A 13,320-nucleotide genomic window follows, 5' to 3' on the forward strand; every position below is an offset into this window, starting at 1 on the left:
TTGTCGGAGTTTAAAACTTCTCTAAACAACAAAAGGGCAAAATACGGTGTTCAACAAAGGCCACGTTAAGATGAGCTGGGCCTGGATCCCCTGACTGTTTCCTCTGGAGAGACTCTGGCTTCCTGGAGCTCTTCCTCTTCCTTCCCTTCCATTTGCCTGGGCTTGTGTCTCTTCAGTGTCTTCTTAGTGTTGCTGCCTGGGTGTATAAGGCAACTTCAGGACCTGACAGGCCAGGCTGGACCATCTGGTCTTCTTCCCAGTCTTGGTGGCCTGTTCCCAGGGCAGATGCCAGTCGGGTAGTAGAGTTTGGCCCCTAAGTAGTGTTGTGGTTTCTCCTCTCACTCAGTGCCTGCTCTCTTAGGTGCCTGACATGACCCTAGGCACTGGGCTCAACAGTAAAAAGGAGGGGCACACCTGCTTCGTGGGGCTTACGTTCTGGTGGCATGAGACTGACCGTGAGTCAAGGAAACCCGCCCATCCTGAAGTGTAGTAGAAGGTGCTGTGTGCAGTGTGGACACAGGGCATCAAAGAGGGGTTGGGGGTGCAGGAGATAGGTAGAGGCTGCGGCTCTGGGAGGCTTTGTTTAGAAGGTGATCCTCAAGCAAAGCCTGGAAGGAGTTGGGGAAATGAGCCATGGGGCCATTGGGGAGAGTGCTTCTGGCAGAGGGGCCACCGTCTGCATAGGCCTGAGGTAGGAGTCTGCCTGGGGTACTCGAGGACCAGCAAGGAGGCCGCCAGGGGTGAAGCAGAGCGAGCAGATGAGAGTAGGAGGAGATGACAGCGGTCACACGGCACAGCCACGTGACCCTGAGAGCTTGGCCTTACTCTCTGAGAGGTGGGTGCCATGGAGGGTTTCACATGCACAGTGTCTCAGCCCGGCTGCCAGAGGGATTCTTAGGCTGAATTTTAAAAAAGATCCCTCTGGCTGCTCTGTTGAGTCTAGACTGTAGGGGAACAAAAGGGAAGCCGAAAGACTAACTAGGAGCCTACTGTAGTAAGAGGGGGATTCAGGATAGTGGTTTCAATCAGCCCGGTAGAGGATGGCACTGGTGAGGAATGGTAGGATTTATACATATTTTGAAGGTAGCGCTGATGGGCTTTGCTGGTGAGTCAAGTGTGGGGAGAAAATGGAGAAGGCTTTTGGCTTAATCAGTTGGACAGTTAACTGACAAGGGGAAGACTGTAGATGGAGGAGGCTGGAGGGGGACACTGGGTTCCCCTCAGGTCAGTCAGAGAAGCCTGTCTGATGTACAAGGGTAGACACACAGGGGCAGTTGTGTGTATACAGGAGTTTGATGGGTGGGGAAGAGGTCTGGACCAGAGACATGAATGGGGTGTTACCAGCGTCTGAGAGGCATTTAAAGCCTTGGGCCTGAGAGGAGATGACCAGGCAGTGAGAAGTCCGAGTGCTAAGCCTTGCCTCCTGCAGGAACTGCCCCCACTTTGATTTAGCCTCAGCTTCTCCACAGTGGTAGTAGTAGATGGCTGAAACTTGGTCTTTGTCAAAGCTCACCTGATAGGGTTCTCTTTTCACAGGCCAAAGCTGTCTTGAAGTTCATTGAGGGGATCTCTGAAAAGACCCTGAGGAGTACTGTTGCGCTCACGGCTGCCCGAGGAAGGGGGAAGTCTGCAGCCCTGGGATTGGCTATTGCTGGGGCAGTGGCTTTTGGGTAAGGAGGTCTGATTCCCCCTCTTTGGGAATTCTGAGCTCTCAGGGAGAAATGTGCAGGATTGGGGTCAGGGGACTAGGAAACTGTTCCTGGGTCTGTGCAGGCTCCTGTGTGATTTCTGTAGGTCATGGGTTCTGGTCTGGAAAACAGCAATACCGTTTCCCCCAAGCACGCCCAGCCCCAGCCCCAGCCCCATGGGGCACATATATGTGTGCAGGCACATGTGGACACATACACCAGGACCTTCGTGATCAATATTTAAAGTTGAACAGATACACACAGAAAGTTGGACAGACATAGAAAAGCAAAGAAATGGGGGTAAGAAACGTTAAAACTCTTCAGGAGATGGGAATGTGTATGACCATGTTTGCTAACTGCGAAAAGTACAGGTTTGGCATTTGAATGATTTTGATCAGTAGAAAATCTTGTTTGCTTTTGAGGATCTACATTTGAGTGTTTTTTGTCCTGGGTGGAAGATTTATGCAGTTGCCAGAAGAGTGTGTACTTCCAACTTCGCAGTCAGAAATAATGGATCTAGAATTTACCATGTCCTCATATGCGTTATCTTCCTTGGTGCTCCTAATAGCTCCGTAAGCATTTCACAGATGGGTCAACCTAGGCTCAGGGAGTTTCAGTGACTCACTCAAGATTCCTCAGCAAGTCAGTGCTGGTAGTGCTGGGGCTGAGCCCAAGCCCTGACTTGTCTCTTGTCCCTGCTGCTCCAGTGGTACCAATCAACACCTTAGCCGTTAGCATCCTTTACACTGAACAGGGGTCCCCTGCAGGTTCACTGTGGCCTTGGCCTGAGCACTGATTGAGCTATCTGGCCTCACAGTTTGGAACCCTCTCAACACAGCCAGTGATGACTGTGAAGCCACCCTCTTGTCCCAGGACACAGGCTTGGGAAGCAGCATGCTGGCTCTGCACACTGAGGGCGTTGTGTCCAGGCACCTTTGGGCAGTGTGCCTTCACAGATGTCGTAGCTAATTGCCAGGACATACTACCTTCGAGTTGTTAATGTGTTTTCATTAGTTTGGGAGGAAAAATATTCTCAAAACTGGAGTTGCTTTACTTTTCCTCCCTAAAAAGTGTTCTTTTTTCCTGCCATTATCTCTGGTTATCACCTGTGTGATAGGGCGAACAAAAATCTCTTCTTTCCTCTTAATGTTCCCTAAAAGTCCCTTGGATTTCCTAATGACTTATAAAAGTTCTCTTCTTTTGTTCAATAGGTACTCCAATATCTTTGTTACCTCCCCAAGCCCTGATAACCTCCACACTCTTTTTGAATTTGTATTTAAAGGATTTGACGCTCTGCAGTATCAGGTAGGGAATTAGAAAAGAACTCCCATTGATTCAGAGCTGGGTTTAATCTAGGTAAAATCTTTAGGATGCCTGCTTACTTTAATTTTCACTTCTAAAGCTTGTTTCTAAAGTTTGTCATTGGTTTGACTCTCTTTCCATCAGGAGCATCTGGATTATGAGATTATTCAGTCTCTCAATCCTGAATTTAACAAAGCAGTGATCAGAGTGAATGTATTCCGAGAACACAGGCAGACCATTCAGGTGAGGCTCATTCTAAAACCCTGCTAAGTGGGGCCAGCGTCCTGCTGTATTTAAATACAGTAATTTCACATCATTTTATGTCCTGTGTAATTGCATGTCTTGTATACAGTGTTGTTGTTTTATGATAAACCTGGTCCAGATTTTCAGCCTCTTCTCAACGAAGACATTCAAGCAAACTAACAAATAACGTATGTAGCCAGAATGGAAAGTTGTAGTTTTATCCCTTGAAAATTGAGTAAGTGTATTTGTGAGTATGCTAATCAGCTAGAAGAAATACAGTCACTGTTCTGACATCAGTTCTCATTTTGCTGGGTTACAGCAGGTTTTGAAATGGTGCATCTGTAACTAGAACAGTAATCTCTCCGTTTAAAAGAAAAAAAGAACTTTGCAAGATGTACTCTGAATCTTTGTGGTTTAGCCAGTGGCCTATTTTCCTTTTTAAACAGCGTTTCCCTGAAAGCTCTATAAATCTCCAGTGCTCTGGAGGCCTGAATGGCTTGCACTTGTCCAAAGGCTGCAATTTTGTTCAGTTGTAGAAAAGCATCAGTGTGACAGGCTTGCAGAAAGGATGGGGGCCGCTGGGCTCCTAGCGGAGGAGGCTCATCGATTATTTTCGGACTTGGGTCGGGTGGGAAATGGGCCAGGCACACTTGGCAGTTTATGTCTTTGACCTTTATGCTCGTTAAAGCATATGTATGTATTCCTGTCAGGGAGGTATTTCTTTTATCAAAGGTCCAGATTGTAAATAATGGTAAGTGTTTATACTTTTGATCTAAGGAGCTTAATTTTTTCTTACTAGGTCTCTTTCTAGAATCTCTTCATTCTTTAGTTTCTTCCACTTTTGCCTGACGCCCTTGGCTGAGGTGGGGGGGGGGGTACAGATGGCGGGGTGGGGTGAGGTGGAGGGCAGGAGGCCGCAGGGAGAGTGCGGCGACCTGTTAAAACTCAAAAGTACACAAACCAAGGAAGGAACACTTTTCTCTGAAATGCCCAGGCTCAGCCCTGCTGCTCCTTGGATTTGTAATTAGAGACCTGCTTGTATTGCCAGAGTCCCTTTGTCTCCAGACTGGAGTTTAAGCCCAGAAGAGGTGACCTGACTTTATGAGGCTCCATTTGTGTCCCTTGGAAGCCTCCTCTTCCTTGCTGGAAATTGAGAAAAAGACAAACATTAGATTAAAGTCGGCTGCGCCTCTTCAGGGGGCTGCTTTCTGCTGCTTTTATGAGGTGCTTGTTTAGTTTTTCCCCTTAAGAGTCCCAAGACATGGGGCCCAGCCGAGGGTGTGTGTTCCGCTGTTCTAACTAAGTGGAGTTGCTGTCTCCCTGACTTATCATTCAGCTTCCAGCAAAGCAGTTAGATGATCTTGTAATGAAATACTTCAGAAAAGTGCAGAGATCAGTGGAACACTCAGATACCCGGCACTTAAGCCTTAGAAGTGTTGACATTTTGTTGTTTGCTGTGTTTCTTTCGTATTTTAAAAGTCCTTTTTAGTTTTGTTTTAAAGACTGAAAGCATCACAGACACAGTTGAAGCCCCTCTTCTACCCCTCCGCATCACATTCCCTTCTTCTGCCCCTCCCTATAGGTAGCTCTACTCTGGATTGGGATTTCCTTCTGATTCACATGTTTGTGTTTTACTATGTAATTATGCCTCCATAAATGGTAACATACTGTACTTGTCCTTTTTCAGCCTGCCTTTCTTACTCAGCATTTGTTTTCAAGATTTGTCCAAGATTGAAGATTGTGGCTTGGGTTGAGTTTAAGCACTCTATGTTTATATTACCATTTATTGATGTTCTAGGGGTGGATGAGGGGAGCTCTCGGTTTTTAGGGTATGAATAGATTTCCAGCTCTCTTGGATTTTGCCAGATTCTCCTTCTAAAAAGTGTACCTGTTTACCTTCCCAACAGCATTTTTTTTTTTTTTTTAAGTTTTGTTTCTTCAAGTTCTCATCAGCACTGGGTGTTTTATTGCTATTTAATTTTTACCTACCTGTATGTGAAATGGGATCTCCTTGTTGTCTTTGGCATTGCACTGACTACTAGTGAGGTTGAGTGTCTTTGTTTATGTTAATTGGCTGTTCAGGTTTCCTGTCCTGTAAAATCCCTCTTCATGGCCTTGAGCAAACTTTAAAAATAGCAGGAATCCCTGAAGAAACTGAAGGGGTGGTTTGTATGCATAAGGGTGCCAAATTTTTTGTGGCATCAGGTGGCCATGCTAATAATATAAATAAGGGTGTGTGAGTAGTGTGTATTAGGAAGGGGTGGCGTCTTAGAAGCATCCTCACCAGTGCGGAGAGAGTTGGTTTTCCTAATGACAGTATCCACGCAAGGAGCGCGGTACCCAGTGTGTAGCAGGTGCTTGAGAATGGTGATGTCATCCCATTTGCCGCCTCTGGGGCAAAGTCAGAGCCAGGCTGGGGGGGAGCATGAGGAGACAGAAGAGAGAAAGGAGAGGGCAGCACCACCTATGAGTACTAGGCCAGGCACCAGCCAGGGCATTTTTCCAGATTTACCTGATTTTTCTCTCAAGCAGCCGTCAGATAGGTATTTCCTTCACTTTCCAGGAGAGGAGTCTGAGGCCGTGAGGGTTAGTGACCTGTTCAGGGGCACACAGTTGGTGGTTGAACTTCTGAACCCAGATGTCTGGCTCCAAGCTCATTCTGGTTTGCCCTGCCACGGAAAAGTGGAAAGGAGGAATGGGAGAAAGAACTGGGAACAGAGCGAGAGAGGACAGAGTGGCCTTTATGAGGCGTCATGGGGACCGCAGCTATGGCACTGGGTGGCCAGGTAATAATAGAAATCTTCCTCCCTGCAGTATATACATCCTGCAGATGCTGTGAAACTGGGCCAGGCTGAGCTCGTTGTGATCGATGAAGCCGCCGCCATCCCCCTGCCCCTGGTGAAAAGCCTCCTGGGCCCCTACCTTGTGTTCATGGCATCCACCATCAACGGGTAAGCACCTGGAGTGGGAGTCCTTGCTCCCCTTATCGGTTCTTGCTTGTTAGGCTGGGGGGCGGGAGGCGGCAGAGGGAGAGGGGAAGAGAATCTTTAGCAGGCTCCACACCCAGCCCAGTGTGAGATGATGATCTGAGCCGGAAATCAAGAGTCAGTCCCTTAACCCACTGCCGACTGAGCCGCCCAGGCGCCCTTAGAGGTAGCTTTTGTTGTATATTTTCTATGTGTTTGTTTTACTTTTTTGTTTTGAACAAGAATGTAAATATACTTTACATATTGCTTTTAATTTTCTTTTTTAATGTAACAATATTTTGTGAACTCTTTCCAGGTCAATAAATATGTATCTTCAGTATTGGAAAGATTTTTGTGTGGAAATCACATCTTCTTAAAGAGAGAATTCTGTATTACAGATGTATTATTGTGTCTTCCTTACACTGAAAATATTTAAATAAAATGGATTTTACTTTTTTTGCTAACGGCTTTATTGAGACACAGTTCGTATACCATACAGTTTTACCCACATCAAGTGTATAATTTGGTGATTTTTAGGTTTTAGATCTGTACAGAGTTGTGCAACCAGCACCATAATCACTTTTACATTTTCATCACCCCCAAAAGAAAAACCATACCCTTTACCTGTCACCCTCCAGTCTGTCCCTAATCCCCTGTCTTAGGGAACTACTCATTTACCTTCTCTGTATAAATTTATCTATTCTAGACAGTTCATGTAAATGGAGCCATACAGTACAGGGTCTTTTGTGACTGGCTTCTTTCACTTACCATAATGTTTTCAAGGTTCATCGGTGTATCTTTTATCAGTATTTCCTTCCTTTTTATGGCCCAGTAATACTCCATTATATGTTTATACACATTTTGTTTTTCCATTTATGTGTCGATGGACATTTGGGTTATTTCTATCTTTTGGCTGTTAGGAATAATGCTTCCGTGAACATGGGTGTGTAGATAGGTTATCTGCGTGGACGTGTTTTCAGTGCTCTTGGGTATATACCTAGGAGTGAAATTACTGGGTCAGATAGTAACTTTATGTTTAACTGCTCAAGGAACTGGCAGACTGTGTTTTCCAAAGCAGCTGCACCATTTTAAATTCCCACCCGCAGCGTACGAGGGTTCCAAGTTTTCCATATCCTTGCCAGCATGTGTGTTAACGGCTTTTTGATTATAGCCATCCTTGTGAGCATGAAGTTGCGTCTCGTTATGGTCTCCATGTGCACTTTCCTGATGGCGATGATGTGGGGCATCTTATCATGTGCTTCTTTGCCATTTGTGTGTCTTCTTTGGAGAAATAGCTATTCAGATCCTCTGCTCATTTTTCTATTTGGCTTATTTGTCTTTTTATTATTGAATTGTAAGTGTTCCTTATGTATTCCAGGTACAAATACATTATCAGATGCTTGATTTACAAAAATTTTATACCATTCTGTTATTTTCCTCACTTTCTTGATAATGCCTTTTGAAGCATAAAAGTCTGTTTTGTTGCTTGTGCTTATTTGTTTTTCTTCTTTTTTAAATAAGTAAATGAAATTCCTTCGAGGAAGCTTTGTTCTGTGAGGTGGGGCAGAATAAAACACTCGAAAATTCCAAGTTTTTTTCAAAATTTCTTTTTTAATGTTTATTATTTTTGAGAGAGAGAGTGAGACAGAGCATGAGCAGAGGAGGGCCAGAGAGAGAGAGGGAGACACAGAATCTGAAGCAGGCTTCAGGCTCTGAGCTGTTAGCACAGAGCCTGATGCAGGGCTCGAACCACAAACCGTGAGATCATGACCTGAGCCAAAGTCAGACAGATGCCTAACCGACTGAGCCACCCAGGTGCCCCCAAAATTCCAAGTTTTTAATTCTTCTTTAAAAATAGTATTTGAATGAGAGGAAGTATTTATACAGTTTTGAAATATGACCACAGTGAGTACTACGAAGTGTTGCAATACTGGATTAAAAAGACCCGGGTGCCTGGGTGGCAAAGTTGGTTAAGCATGCGATTCTTGATCTCAGCTCAGGTCTTGATCTCAGGGTCATGAGTTCAAGCCCCACATTGGGCTCTGCACTGGGCATGAAGCCTACTTTAAAAAAACAAACCCATTGAGCAGTCTGCCCCCTGTGGTCCCTGGGGCTGTGACTAAAGGAGGAAATCCAGATGAGAAGAGCTGGCTCAGTGATCTGATGATTTCTTTTTTTCCAAAATTCTTGTTAAGTTGTTTTATGTCACCTTTTCAGTGAAAAGTAGTGATGAAAGGAATTACTAAGTGCTGGTTTATTGGTTTATTCAGTCTTGATTTTCCAAACTGGAAGCACTCTCTGCCTGCCTTCAAGCATGTTGCTTCAGTGGCTCTCACTCACGGACCATTTAATGTAGTTCAGTTCATTATGCTGAATGCTTTACACATCATCTTTCCAGTCCTTTCAGTTCACAGCATGATCCTGTGAGGTGTGTAGAATAATCCCCTTTTGAGGATGAGGCTAAAAGTGAGTGTGAGTTCTTTGCCCAGAGGTACTGAGTAGATGTGCCACACTTGAGCCACACTGCCAGCCCCCAGCTGAGCCACCGAGCTGGCCACCTTGCCTCCTTGGGTGTATGGATGCCCTGCTGGAAGTCTAGAGGGCAGTGGGGCTGTCAGCGGTGAGCAGGAGCTTGGTATTTCAGCAGGATGAGGGAGGTCGTCCTCTGTCCTCTCCTGGAGAGTAGATTTGGAACCTCATTCATGCCTGATGGCCTTTGCTTTTGCTCCTAGCTACGAGGGCACTGGCCGGTCCCTGTCCCTCAAGCTGATTCAGCAGCTCCGTCAACAGAGCGCCCAGAGCCAGATCAGCACCACTGCTGAAAACAAGGCCACAGCGACAGCCAGACTGGCATCAGGTACCCCCAGAGCTCTGAATGGGCCCGTCCATGGCAGGTCCCCACAGATTCTCTTGCTGGATCATCTCCTCATGCCACCACAGGCAGTACCAAACTGTCATACTGTCAGGCACGAAGGCTGGGTCCCCAGGAAGGGGAATTGCTTTCCCCAAGGAATAGCAAGCCAGTGACCAGATGGGAGACTGACCCAGGCCTTCTGGGTTGGGCCCTTGTTTGTTACTGCCTTACGGCACGGTCACATTGACTTAGATCCCTGTGGGATCAGTGTCATGGCAAATTGAACATCCCCCAGAATAGTTTAAAACCACTCAGACCACTCAGTTAAAATCTTTAAGCTGTATTTATGTGGGCATCAGGTAACAAAGAGAAAGTAGAACATTTGCTTTGCTCTTTTAGACAAACACATTTAATAATTGTTTCTCACTGTGTGTGTGTGTGTGTGTGTGTGTGTGTGTGTGTGTGTGTGTGTGTGTGTTTTGTGGGGAGCAGCGCGAACGCTGCATGAGGTTTCCCTGCAGGAGTCCATCCGATACGCCCCCGGGGACGCGGTGGAGCAGTGGCTGAACGACTTGTTGTGCCTGGATTGCCTCAACATCCCCCGGATAGTCTCAGGCTGCCCCCTGCCTGAGGCCTGCGAGCTGTATCCTCCCGGGTTCTGTGCCCAGTGAAGGGAGGGGGGTGATGGAAGAATTCGGTTTTGGCCCTTTGTTTCATAGGCTGCTGCTCGAAGGAGAGGGGGAAAGTTAGACATTCTCCATTTCCTTTCTTTTCCTTCCCTAATGTGTTCTGTGCAGGACACAGGGCTCTTCCTTCTAATCTGAGGGACATCTGCATATCCAGGTTTCCCTTTGGAAGCAGTGTGTCCTATTTTGGGCTCTCTTTGGTTTGTTTTGGTTGCTTAACTCCAGACCCAGCTACTACGTTAACAGAGATACTCTCTTTTGCTACCACAAGGCCTCCGAAGTTTTCCTCCAAAGGCTTATGGCCCTCTATGTGGCTTCTCACTACAAGGTAACTGCAGCTGGCTGAAGTGGGTGAACTGCAGCTCTGACAGTCCCCCTTTACCGGCTTTCCATGTCTTGTATTCCCCAGTGGCTCAGGTGACTATTCTACTGGGACTTAAATGTCCTGATGTTGTCAAGGTCCACTGACTTTGCCGGAGGGATTGCATTTCCCATGGTTGTTCAGGCCTGTCTTGGGCTCCTAGCTTTGCACACGGAGTGTGGGATTCCTGCACGTAACTCCATACTTGGTGGGTGGGGAGGGTGGAAAGCTTTGCCTGTTTTAAAACGGGTTCTTCTATCTTTCCCTTGTCTGCTAATCAGATAGACTCAGATGATGTAGCAGCTGTTACCTGGTGGTGCTGACTGACCCAGCCCAGCCTTTTACCTCTGGGCTATTTTCAAACGTTTATTTTTGAGAGAGAGAGAGCATGCATGCACGCAAGTCGGGGAGGGGCAGAGAGAGAGGGGGATAGAGGATCCAAAGCGGGCTCTGTGCTAACAGCAGAGCCTGCCGTGGGACTCAGACTCACAAACCGTGAGATCGTGACCTGAGCCGAAGTTGGACACTTAACCAACTGAGCCCCCCAGGACTCCCCGCCCCGGGCTATTCTTAAGGAGCACTGGATGCAAATTTAGAATATTTGAGAGTCTTCAAAACTAAAGGGCACATTGGGAAGGACATTTCTTGAGTATCTAGGTAGCATTTTTGTGAACACCCCTTAACGGGAGGCTGAAGAGTTGGTGCTAGAAGTGGTGATAGGTTTTCTTGAGATAGCCTCTTCTCTGGGAAGTGACAAGTTCACTCCCCCGCTGTGAACTACACAGTGCTAACTAGGCAGTCCTCTGCCCTCTGCAGCCTCAGCGCTCGTGGAGAGATGACAGCAAACATTTGAGGCGAAGTCCCACATAGGCCATCTTGGAGGGTCTCAGGCTGGCGGCCAAGATGCTGGAAAAGAGCTTCCCCAAGTTTCAGCTCGCCACTTGGCTTTGGGGAAGGTGGTGCTCCAGTCAGTGACTCCGGAGTGGCCTCTTGAGTAAAGGACAAGAGGAGTGGTTCTCATGGACCCGTATTTGTGCCCCACAGAACTCCCCCAACGATCTCCAGATGCTTTCTGATGCGCCTGCCCACCTTCTGTTCTGCCTCCTGCCCCCGGTGCCCCCCACCCAGAATGCCCTTCCCGAAGTGCTTGCTGTCATCCAGGTATGCTGGCATTCATTTGAAGAACCACTTAGGAATCAAGGATTAACGGCTCAGTAACTGTGGCCTGGGAGGGGGAGTGTTGATTCCTGGTGCAGAGCCAAGTAGCTGGGTCATCCGGGGCAGACATTTAGGATGTGTGGAAGGGAACCACTGCTGACAGAAACCCAGAGCCCCACTGATGGGTGAATAGATGAAAGTCGGAACTGGCCGCTCGTATTTTGATTTACGGCTCCTCCTAAAACAGGATTTGTTTTGCTCTTATTACAAAAGCAACATGTGTACTTCTAAAATTAGAAAATACAGATGGAAACATGGGATCATAGTGTTTGGTAGTCTGGGTTTGTTTTTTTTTTTGTTTTTTTGTTTTTTTTTGGTTTTTTTTTGTTTTTTTTTGCAGTGTGTCAAATATTCATAATCTCTGTAGTTTTTATTTTTTTCATAATTTTTGTAGTTTTTAAAGGTTTTAAAGGCTGTATTATTTATGCACGTACCATACTGTGTATAACCATTCTCCTTTTAGACACTAGAGTCGTGAATTTGCACTATTTCATATAGAGCTGCATGAGCGTCCCGTGTCTTAATTGATGTTTGCACATGTGCACGTTGTGTGGAGACCCTCTTCTAGTGTAGTTTCTGTGCTTTGGGCCAGAGTTTGTCTGTGTTCTACCTTGTTATGACAGTGTCCGGATGCTCCTGGGGCAGAGTAATGACTGTTCCACTGAAAATGGAAGTCAGTTACAGGGTGAAGCCTGAACTGGAGTGGAAACAGCTGGCCTTGTCAGGGAACTAGCAGAATGCTGATGATCTGTGAGTGGGCTCTGTACCTGGGCTGGCCTTTCTGTCTACACCGTCCTGCTTCCCTCATAGGTGTGCCTGGAGGGGGAGATTTCTCGCCAGTCCATCTTGAACAGCCTGTCTCGAGGCAAGAAGGCTTCGGGGGACCTGATTCCATGGACCGTGTCCGAACAGGTGCTGCACTTTCCCTGGTATGGCTGAGTGAGTGAAGTTGGCGGTGTTGGAGGACTTTTTTGTTGCTCACGTACTGCCCTGTGTCTCCCACACAGTTCCAAGACCCAGACTTCGGTGGCCTTTCAGGTGGAAGGGTCGTTCGCATTGCTGTTCACCCGGATTATCAAGGGGTAATGTGTCCTCATGCTTCTCAAAACTCGATGCTTTATTAGTTGCAGCCGTGTTGCTGGCAGCTTGTGAGGGCAGGTGGATTTGGTGGTATGAATGGAAGGCTGGTCAAGGAATAAGCAGTTCCAGGAACTCCTCTGCCATGAACAGTTTTCCTGGGGCTGGGGGTGGCGAGTGGGCAGGATGATTGTATATGCTTGCTTTTCTTTTGTGAGGACAGAGCTCTTGTGAACCTGACCTACTTTTCACCGTTACCTCCTCTTAGAAATCCCCACTGCCGGGGTGCCTGGGTGGCTCAGTCGGTTAAGAGTCTGACTTCGGCTCAGGTCATGATCTCATGGTTTGTGGGTTCGAGCCCCATGTTGGGCTCTGTGCTGACAGCTTAGAGCCTGGAGCCTGCTTCATATTCTGTGTCTCCCTCTCTCTCTGCCCCTCCCCGGCTCACACTCTGTCTCTCACTCTCTCAAAAAATAAACAATAAAAAAAAAAAAGAAATCCCCACTGGGGAGTCCGTAGTGGAGACATCAGTTTGGGGCTTGCTAGTCTGTGGATCAGAAAGCCCAGCCAGCCATCCTCAGGCTCAGGCTAGATGGTGTGAGAGTGAGGGTCATAGCATGCTCACTCTTAAGGGTCTCTCTTCGGACCTCTTTCAGGGATTTCATTAATTCTCTTTGCCAAGTGTACTGTGACTCAGAGTGAAGGCTTTCTGGAAGGAGTTCAGGGACGTAGAGGCGATTTAGACAGATTGAGAACATTCTCTTCCTTGTCTGTCTCCCTCCATGTTTGCTCACAGATGGGCTACGGCAGCCGAGCTCTGCAGCTGCTGCAGATGTACTTTGAGGGCAGATTCCCTTGTCTCGAGGAAAAGGTCCTTGAGACGTCACAAGAAATTCGTACCGTCAGCAGCGAGGTAAGCATCTTT

At 47.0% G+C, this 13,320-nt stretch overlaps 1 protein-coding gene across 2 annotated transcripts in view; it reads left to right on the forward strand.

The window, feature by feature from the left end:
* Positions 1-13,320, forward strand: part of NAT10 (N-acetyltransferase 10) — a 36,182-nt gene that overhangs the window by 11,328 nt on the left and 11,534 nt on the right. For both annotated transcript variants that reach the window (XM_030332453.1, XM_030332452.1), the window contains exons 9-19: positions 1,537-1,670; positions 2,900-2,993; positions 3,135-3,233; positions 6,048-6,184; positions 8,932-9,056; positions 9,546-9,696; positions 9,971-10,067; positions 11,145-11,261; positions 12,129-12,230; positions 12,326-12,400; positions 13,192-13,308. In XM_030332453.1, coding sequence (XP_030188313.1) covers positions 1,537-1,670; positions 2,900-2,993; positions 3,135-3,233; positions 6,048-6,184; positions 8,932-9,056; positions 9,546-9,696; positions 9,971-10,067; positions 11,145-11,261; positions 12,129-12,230; positions 12,326-12,400; positions 13,192-13,308 — 1,248 coding nt within the window. The remainder of the gene's footprint in view (positions 1-1,536; positions 1,671-2,899; positions 2,994-3,134; positions 3,234-6,047; positions 6,185-8,931; positions 9,057-9,545; positions 9,697-9,970; positions 10,068-11,144; positions 11,262-12,128; positions 12,231-12,325; positions 12,401-13,191; positions 13,309-13,320) is intronic.

Source organism: Lynx canadensis, chromosome D1, assembly GCF_007474595.2.
Source record: "Lynx canadensis isolate LIC74 chromosome D1, mLynCan4.pri.v2, whole genome shotgun sequence".
Classification (NCBI taxonomy): Eukaryota; Metazoa; Chordata; class Mammalia; order Carnivora; family Felidae; genus Lynx; species Lynx canadensis.